At 35.4% G+C, this 9,868-nt stretch overlaps 1 protein-coding gene across 1 annotated transcript in view; it reads left to right on the top strand.

The window, feature by feature from the left end:
- CCDC138 (coiled-coil domain containing 138) overlaps nucleotides 1-7,776 on the top strand; it is a gene marked incomplete at its 3' end in the record, with an annotated part of 16,683 nt that extends 8,907 nt beyond the window's left edge. Inside the window, exons 8-11 of the mRNA XM_010179237.1 lie at nucleotides 1,092-1,256; nucleotides 1,994-2,110; nucleotides 3,235-3,427; nucleotides 7,600-7,776. Of these exons, the coding sequence (XP_010177539.1) occupies nucleotides 1,092-1,256; nucleotides 1,994-2,110; nucleotides 3,235-3,427; nucleotides 7,600-7,776 (652 nt within the window). The remainder of the gene's footprint in view (nucleotides 1-1,091; nucleotides 1,257-1,993; nucleotides 2,111-3,234; nucleotides 3,428-7,599) is intronic.
- Between the last annotated feature and the right edge of the window lie 2,092 nt (nucleotides 7,777-9,868).

Genomic DNA, 9,868 nt, shown 5'->3' on the forward strand with positions numbered 1-9,868 from the left:
ATAAATGCAGCATTCATACACAGTTCCAAAATGATCACCTTGTTTTCCTTAAAATATCTTCTTACATCACTTGGTGAAATGCTTACTGCCTCCTTGTTGTTCCATTTAGTAGCAAGTCCTCTGGTAGTATCCTGTCAACATCTCCCAGTGATTTTCTCCAGCTAGAGGCTAAACTGTGAAATGTGAGATATTCACACCATCTTAATTAATCTACATCAGATGCCTTAAAACTGTGCTGTCTATATACAGCCAACATATTTCTCTGTTTATGTAGGTTTTAGTGTACTTTGGTTGCAAGTGAAATATAAACAGTATCAGTAGTTATAGTTCTGAGAGAAGAGGAAAACAGTTATCTGAAGGCAGATAAAAAATTTTTGAAGTCTTTAGAGAACTGTCCATGCAGCCTCTCTTCATGCACCGCTGATACCTTTCATAGAGCATTTCATTGCAATGTAGTACAGGGAGTGCAGTACAACTCTATCCATGCAGGATGTTCACAAGGGAACTTATTGTTGCATTTTTAGACAAAGGCACAGCCAGCCAGGAGGTGTTATCACCAGTACCAAGTGGGAGCTGCCTACTGGCTCCTGTTAGGATGAGCCACCTGAGTTTGTCCCGTGGCCAAACACAGGATAACCTTTGCAGTGGTTTGATCTGTGCAGCACAGCATAGGCTGTGCCTGTTCAGGTTAACTGTGATGTGGATCTCTGACTCCTCAATGTACAGTGGTCTCCGGGTCAGCATCACAATCTTCTACCCCTTGATCCACATACAGTTTACCTTTCCCATAGATATTATAAGTTGCAGGGTATATCAATAGCATACAGGCTTCTCAAACCTGAGGTACAAGGCCTAACAGAGCACACATGGCATGTTGCAGATCACTGTTTCCTCAAATACAATGTTTTCCACAGGCTTCCAATACAGTAACTAACCTCCCAGATTTTATCAGGCTTATATGCTCGTCATCCTTTCAATCATGCATAACATTTCGGAGCTGATATACTCTTATATATTTCAGTCTGTTACTGTTTTGGCTTAGAAAAATCGTTAACTTGAAAGCTGAAATATCCGATGTGGATGTGTTACAGCTACCACTGAATTCACAAGTTTATGAGCTCTTAACTTTTCTTATGGATTGGATCTCAGATCAGCACCTTAGCAAAATAGAAATACAAGAAGAAAGACAAGACAGTCATAAAAACCTGGTTGCCCAGACCTCCAAAAAAACCTGTACCCAGGAAAGGTGTATGAAGGTAAAGGAGTTTGGATTGTTTGCTTTTGTTAATATGTTTTTGGATTTATGGGGTTTTTTAAATTATTTTGAGAAAATAACAGGTCAGCTTGTTTTATGCATGCTTTGGATACAGTAATTAAAATCACTGTCAGTATTAACTCCAGCAGTTAGATTTAATAATAATTTGTCATTCATAAAGCATACAGATAATATATAATTTTTAAGGAAAAGTGTGGTATTCAGTTTCAACTTGAGAGTTTCAGCTTTTTATTTCAGGTCACTTCTGTCAGTTGATAATTTGTCTTGTGCCTGTGTGTAATACCATATATAATTCCTTTTATTGTAAGGAGATTAACATGTCTAATTAAAAATATTGTGATGCCTATATTAGATATTAAAGTTTCAGATTTTTCTTTCTGGGGTTACAAAGGTTTGGAAATCAGTGAGGTGTTCAGAAAATTTTCTTTTACTGTTTTTATGAATTATATTAAAGTTTTATAGCCACTGGGATTGGATTTACTGAGATTGAGCTCATATGATATATCTCCACTTCTGCATGTAAACCTCTGTAAAATTTAAAATCTATGTGTACTTATAATTCTGTTACCCGTACTAAATCTGCCCAGTGAATATTTGCATACAAAATCTGTTAAACTCCAAGAGAAAGTTGAGAGTTTTGTTTGTTTTTCATTTATGGTTGGCTTATGCAGTAGTTTCATGTACTGTATGTAATTTTACTTTCGTAAATTTTTACAGCTTTTGCCTATGGTTACTGAGCAACTCCAGTGGATGCCATTTGTGAATCCAAAACTACACATGCCTGTGATTAAATTTATTTACTGGTCTATAAGACAGCTAGACAGTGGTATTCAGGTAAAACAAGTCGTTCTCTTGCAGTATGTTTTTTTAAAAAACTAAATTCCCAGAATATATTAGTGGATTTTTTGGTTTAAATATATATGAAAAGTGGATGTTTTCTGCTAGTGTATATAAAATAAACTCTGTTGTCTTTGCAAAGCATAAATTCATAGTATTTACCACAGATATATGGCAAATGAAAAAAAACTTTTTCAAGTTAATCTTAAATTTTGCATTGTGTATCTAAACGTAGTTTTCATATGCATGTGAACTCTGTTGTGATGTATAAGCATCTTAGAAATTATATTTTTACATATATATTTAGAAAACTTGCATTAGAATGCAGTATTTTTAGGTTCACTTTATGCATGAGATTTGTTGATATTGATGGAAGTGTGTGGCGAAGCAGCAAAGGAATTTTGATTTTTCTGTTCTCTGCTCAGTGTCTAACCACAAAACATTCCTTACTCCCTTTGACTAAAGCTCTATAAGAAAATACTTAGTGGTATAATAAAGACAAAGTCAGTTGCTTTACTGTAAAGGGTCAGTATAGTACGTAGTGCTGTCAATAGTGCTTTTGCTGAAGCAAAAGGCAGGAAACATAAATACCTAGTTTAGATTCAGTAGAATAGTAAGCTATTGGTTTTAGTGCAAATAAGAAACTATATTCTAAATTAGCATATTGTTACATTTGATTCTGAAGTACTATTTCTGTATAGTTTATGATGAAAATTCTAACAGATCTTGCCTGTACAGTGTTATTAAGGTTCATGTTTAAACCTTGATTCTGTAAATGATTTTGCAGGATATAACTTCAGACATCCTTGCAAAGCAGAGTTGACTGAAACTGAGCTTGTTCTGGAACCAGAGGCAACTTAAATAATGTCAGCATATCAGGGACCCTCACTAACTAATCTTTTTTTGAAGTATGTGTTGATAAGGTGCTGTGATAATGTTCAACTGCTTTTGGAGCACAAAGTAGTATCTCCTATACAGAGTATATTCAAATACATGGTCAAACTATTCCAATACACAGTCAAGCTATTTAATTGCAAGGGTAACATATGTGTCTTACATAGTCCACAGGATTTTATTGTGTTTTAATGTTTAGACTAACCGTGTGCATTTTTGTGGAACAGCATGCAACAATGACATCAACGATGAGGAGACTCGGTGAAGATATTTTCAAAGGCGTAGTAAGTAAGGGAAACCCACATAGTTCTTCTGAACAGTCTACAGAGACTAAAGCAAAATCAGCAGCTTTCTTTAAGAGCTCCTGTATGCCTTTGAGATTTCTGTCAACTTTAATTGTGCTTAAAACAGTGACACAAGGTAAGTTCTGGTTTTTAAAAATTTATTTATTTGTTTCAGTCATGGACAAAAATAATTCAGTGAGACTGTAGCATCTATTATGCTTTATTAGTGAAAAGTGTTTTTACTGGAGTTTTACTACCTTGCAAAGCAAAATATACTGGAAACAAGTATGAACCTTGCTACTATTCATTTCATGTTGGAATTTGTGTTCCTTTTAGTATGACAACTTTTTGTCAGACAAATAAACATTTCTGAAGAAGGGGAAAAGAGATGTTGGTAATTCTGTCAAACCGTCAGTACTTGGTTGGGTTGCCAAGACCTTTACCACATAGAAAGGCACACAGCTAGTTGCTCTTACATGAACTGAAACAAACAGCAGATTTTGCAGAGTTCAAGAATTTCAGTGGCCTGTTTAAGCTAGTAGGTTTTTTACCTGCCCCCTGAAAGGCTGATCAGCTGCAGCGTCAAGTGTTTCTTTTCTGACATAGTGACAACTGTGCTGCATTTATCTTTATAGCTAAATCTGATGTTCATCGGCATTTCTGATGTATCTGTAGTCACATAGAGAAAGCCACTTGTGTAGTGGATTATAGTTGTTAGATTGAATTGTGATACAGTATTGCATTGTCCTTTGGTCTAACTTTAGTATACAATTCATACTCCAGCCATTACCTGTCTGCTGCTCCCCTCTTCTCCCGCCAAAACTGACACTGCAAATGGCTAACCATAAAACATTATCAACATTGAAGAATGCTACTTTATTAAACTATCAGTTCTTGATATGATTATCCATTCAGATTTCACCGTTAGACTCATTCAGAAAGGCATCATGTTCTGTTTACATGAAAATTTTAGACTTCAAAGCCACCTATCTAGCATGAAAAGTGGCCTTTTTTCCCAAAATAATCCAAAGTCCCTATGTTGATGTAGTATAGTAATGTACTTGTTAACAAAGCAAAAGCAAAAAAGATCATATCAGGAGATAACACAGCTCTGAAAATAGGGACTTATGCTTCACGTTATGACAGGTTACTCCACTCCACAGGTTACTCCAGTTGCAGTTATCAAGATGCTGTGGCAAATCTTCTCAGTTGGGCCTTCTTTGAAAGCAGATATGATCTGAAAAGATTAAAACATTTTCTTTAAAGTGTTGAAAAAAATGGACTGTTTCTTGTGAGGTCTGTGTGTTGAGCACACTATGAGAAGAGGCACAAACTCAGATTTTTAATGCTTTCCTTCCTTATCCTTTTGACACTGAGATTGGGGTACACTTTTCTGTCAGAGAAAAAAAACCTTCAGTCAATCTGATTTATAGAGATATTTTAAAATTAACTTAAAGATTAACTTTGGTAATTTAAACAAATTCTTGCCTATTTCTAATTTATATATGATTTCTCTGAAAGCTTCAACAGTAGTACTTAATCTGAATTACACTTGAAGGTTCTTAATTTGTAAACCTGCAGATTTGATGAGTAATCCAAAAGAATGTCTTATTTTGACCTCTATTATTATTTTTCTTTTGACTTAGTTGTTTTAATGAAATAGTGGTTTCAATTATTGCTATGGAGCAATTTTGTTCACTTATGCAAAAAGACTCAATCAGCATAAAAGCAGCACAGTTAATAAGTCCCCTCTGAACCCTAAATGCAATATAATTGCCACATATCAAGTTGAGCTTCTGATTATATAAAGACTTGATTTTGTGTGTATTTATTTCTTTGGGGAAAAAAAAAAAGTCAAATATCCTTTTAAACAACATAGTCCAGACAGCCTTCAATGCCTGTTAGGGGATTATTGTACCTCAAACAAGCTACATCATTTTCAGCTTACACTTCTGCCTTTTGTTAATCAAAAAGAATTAGGGATGCATGTAAGGGAGTGTCACAGGATGAGTGACTCTCTCCTTTCACTGCAAGTCTTTTTTTCTTTTTCCACTTTGTTCCCAGGATCCTGCTGCTTTCACACTAGCAGAAGATGTATAATAGTAGGGGAAAGGAGAATTCTCTACTTAAAACCTATATAATTTTGTGTTGGCAAAGAAATAGGGAAAGTTAGGTCTTCCCTGCCTCATAGGAGAGGGAGGCGGTAAAGGTTTCAAAGTAGATGCTACAAGTTAACAAGAATCAGATTGTGTCTGAACAGGGTAAGAAAATTACTGTAGAAAATGTATCTCAGAGAGTAATTGTTCTCTCAGCTGATTCGTTAACTGCTGCCTTCAGTTATGAAGCCTTTTCTCTCCAAGGGAAATAGGGAACAAGAGGTGTTGCAGATCCTTTCTATGGAAGTCAGGCAGAAAACACTAATAGTATACCACTAAGAGCAGTGTAAGAGGTGATCACTGCTTACCTGCAGCAATTTAGGAGTTTTGTGGTGCTGCATAGCTGGGATTTTCTGCAAGAATAAGTTTTACAAGGATAGCGTAAGAATGAATGTATCTATAGCGCTTTTCCAACTCTTTGTGATACTAACCACTACTTTTTCCTTTTTCAAAGGCATTTTAAAAGCAGAGATCATACTGATACCAAGTAATTTTTCAGTGGAGTTAGGACTATAAGCAATCTGATCTAACTTCAGAGATGGTGCTGCTTTAGGCAGGAGGTTCCAACTTAAATTATTCCACGATTCTATTTTTGCTATATTTTCTTCTCAGAATGCCTTGCATTTTAAAATGTCTTTACTAGTAACACCTCCCCTCTGCTAGTAACACAAAGAGATGGAGACAGGTTATGGAGATGTTGAACGTAATCTTGAAAAACCATGACAGAGTGTCAGAATCAGATGCCCACTTTGGCATCTGATTTTTTTTTCAGGCTCTTGCATGAAATATATTGTGAGTTTTGGGCCATTTCTTAGAAAGCAGAGATCCATATCACAAAATTGCTTCAATTGCTGGCACTAATCAGACATGCCAAAGATTTTAAATCCATAGGTAATGAATGAACAATGTTCTTGCTCATAGAAGTCATCCTTCTGGGTTAGATGGTTAAGCAAATTAGTATGTCCTTATGCTTAACTGACTTGTGCAGTATTTATACTGTGAGTATTTACAGTAAACACAGGATTTAAATGTAGTAGAAAACCACTCTGACATAATTAATGAACATATACAGTATTTCAGTTGTTGCATGGTACTATTTCAGTCAAGATATTTTGGTGAAGCATGATAATTACTCTTAAATTGAGAGTCGCATTTCTAGAAATGTTTTCTAAAAATGATGCAAAAAGAATGGCAATACAAAAAGTAGTTATTGCAGAGACTTACTCTACGCAGACAAACACTGCTAATTAGAATGACTCAGTTTAGCTTCTGATGGCTACCTTTTACTGTTGGTTTCTATGACATGGAAAATATGATCAGTTGTTAAACATATGCAAACGTCTCTGTTTATGAATTTTGATCACTCTGGCGACATGGCACTATTGATCTAGTGATAAAGCAGCACATTTGTTTTGAACGTATCCCGTTCCCTTCAAAATGTCAGTATCCAGCAGATGGCACCGTAGTTAAACTTTTGCTGCCGGATAAATTGTTTCCTTGTACTTAATTTTCTGTGCTCCAGATGATCAATGCTATTCCAAGATACTGAGAAAGATTTGACATCAGGAAATGAAGAAAACTAGATTGGTTCACTTAATCTACATTCTTCGTATAATTTAGTGCACTCTACAATGATTGAGCATATAAAATGTATGCACTGCAACTTAAACTGCAACTTTTAATAGAAAGGAATGGGTGTAGTTGCTCTCATGAAAGTAATTGCTCTTATTCAGACAAATCAGCCCTGGACTCCCCTGATAGAGGTTTCCCAGATGTTATCTCAAACTATGCAAGCTTGTAATTTTCTTTCCTCTTGAGAAAAATATTAGAAGAACTAAATATTAACATCGGAAGGAAAAAACATTACTACCTCAAAGCTCTCCTGTGCAGTGCCTTTTTTTTTTATAAATATATTTCTATTTGTAAGTATATTTTTCTTCAACATATGAGTTGTTGTTAGTGTTTTTCTCCACTCACAACAATTTAAGGAATAAAACCAGGCAGAGATTGTCTTTAAATAAAAATAAAATTTAATGTTTTCAGCCATTTAAATATATATCTGCAACAGTAACTCTCAGGATAGTTGTTCACTTATTGCTTAATGGAACTATGATTATAGAAGTTTTAGTGCCTGTATTCTGCTATCTTTCAGTGGATTACCTGGCTCAGGCATTTGATTCCCTTCGCATAGACTTGAAGACAGATGAAGGGAAGGCCTTATTTTTGGAATACCAGTGCGTGCCTGTCATACTGAGTCACTTAAAAGTATCCAGTAGAGGTCTGCTTTCCAGTGCTCTTGATGGATTACTTCAAATGACCACTGAAACTGGTAAGTTTGGGTAATAATTAAAAAAAAAGGTAAAAACAGGTAAGGTAACCATAAATACAATGTAAAAATAGCATGATTCTCCTCTATAAATAGCCTAATCTAGTATGAGCGTTTGTTTGTATCATGTAAATTCACTGGAGACATTAAATGTATTTCTGAATTGTCTGTTTCTTTCTGAGTTGTCTTGTCTTCTTCCTCTCAGCACCTATGCTTTATATATTGTCCTGGTAGCTTTCTTATTTACTGGTGTGAATTTTTTTGTTGCTATTTTTGGTTTGGCTTTTCAGTTTATTCCACAGTTTTACCTTGCTCATGTTTTTCTTTGAAGTCAGGCTGTGCCAGGGAAGCCATATCATGAAAACCTGCCAGCAGGTAGAGATAAGAAATAGTCTTTATTTAAATTCTTTTTCTAATTCAAATGAACAGCTTATCTCCAGTAATTTTTCGGTTTCTAATAATTGGAAATGGCATTTCCAAAATGGTTATGTTCTCCTGAATTTTACTGTGCTGTGACCCTATTAAAGGGTTAATAATCTTATTTATCACAGCACTTTTCCAAGTGTTGCAGGCTAAGAATCTGTTGATAACCAACTGGATGAACATCAAGGTAGTGAGGCATTCCAGTGCTGCATTGAATAAAGTTTGTGACTGTTTGGGGTTTTTCAAGATAAAACTCACTCACTGCCTTGTACAGCAGAAAAGGGGAAGGCGATGATGCTATTTTTAAAATATGTATTGTTATTTTGAAAGTATTTTGTTACTATGCATTGTAGTGGTAAAAATAGAAAGCATGTTTGACTTGGGATGGAACAGCATTGAGTTAAAAGCCATTTTGTAGCAAGATAAGAGACAGAAGTATTTAACCAAAGTTTTATTCTTCCTTGCAGACTCCTTTTCTGATCATGGAATTAGTATAGTCTTACACTAAAGAATTCTTTCTAATAGTTGTAACTATTATTGGTAAAGTGACTGGGGAAGAGAGAGTTGTACACACAAAAGAGACCTAGGCAAGGTGAATGATGTCTTGTATCGCTTTGGGTAATGCCAGTAGCAGTACATCTTCTGTTACCTAGCAGTAGTCATTCTGATACAGAGATGCCTGCAGTTTGAAGAATAATGGAGCTATATTGTGAGAGACACATGTTTCGCCTTGTTGCATCTCAAAGAAGATGTATATATATGAAATCAGGGAAGGAGGAGTAATGTTTAATTGAGTTGACTTTTGATTGAGATTTTATTTCTTGGCAACCGGATATAAAGCCATATGTAGAGCCTTTCTCTTTGGTAGTGTAAATTGCCAATTCTCAAGATATAGGCAAGTTCTGCTCTTTTCCAACACACACTGTTTTGCAAGAAATTGTTAACAGTGAGAAGTAGTGCTGTTGATGGGAAATGGTATTTTCATTCCTTTGTAAGTTTCCTCTTAGAGAGTCATTAAAAGGAGAACTAGAAGGCAGCAATGAATATTCAGAGGGCTCTCTGTTAGATTAAACCAGGACTTTATACTCAATTTTAAAGCTGTATTGGTGTGCAACCTTAAATAAGAAGTTGTGGATAGCTGACCATGTACTAAAGTATGGAATCACATGACCCAAAAAAGGCAGTGTCTGACCCACAGGAGGCAATTTTTTTCCTGAAAGATACAGAATCCTGGACATTCTTTCAACTTGCTGCAATTACTTTCTGGCACTATAGGAGTATTCCAGTATTTTTGTTTAAAAAATATTACCTCTGGAGCTCAAGTGATCAGAAATTTAGTTGGGGAAAAAAGCCAGTGGGTTTGTTTGTTCATTTTCCCAGATATTCTTTTCCATAACTTTTTTTTTTTTTAAATTTTTTTTGTGAAGTATCTTTGCAGATTCAAATTTTAGTTGTCCAGCCTGAAACATACGAATCAGATGTGAAATAATTACTGTGTTGCACTACTTCTGCCTGTAACTACATGTACCTTTTGCTATACAGTCAAGGAATGATAATGGCTCCATATAGTCCAGGCCTGTCTGAGGTACTCTTGTAGGTTCTTTCCCCTGTAAGAAATTCTCTCCTTCATTTTCCAGAAATGAAGCATCTGGGCAGGAACAACCCCAGGTTC

Source organism: Mesitornis unicolor, unplaced genomic scaffold (assembly GCF_000695765.1).
Source record: "Mesitornis unicolor isolate BGI_N332 unplaced genomic scaffold, ASM69576v1 scaffold52280, whole genome shotgun sequence".
NCBI classification, from domain to species: Eukaryota; Metazoa; Chordata; class Aves; order Mesitornithiformes; family Mesitornithidae; genus Mesitornis; species Mesitornis unicolor.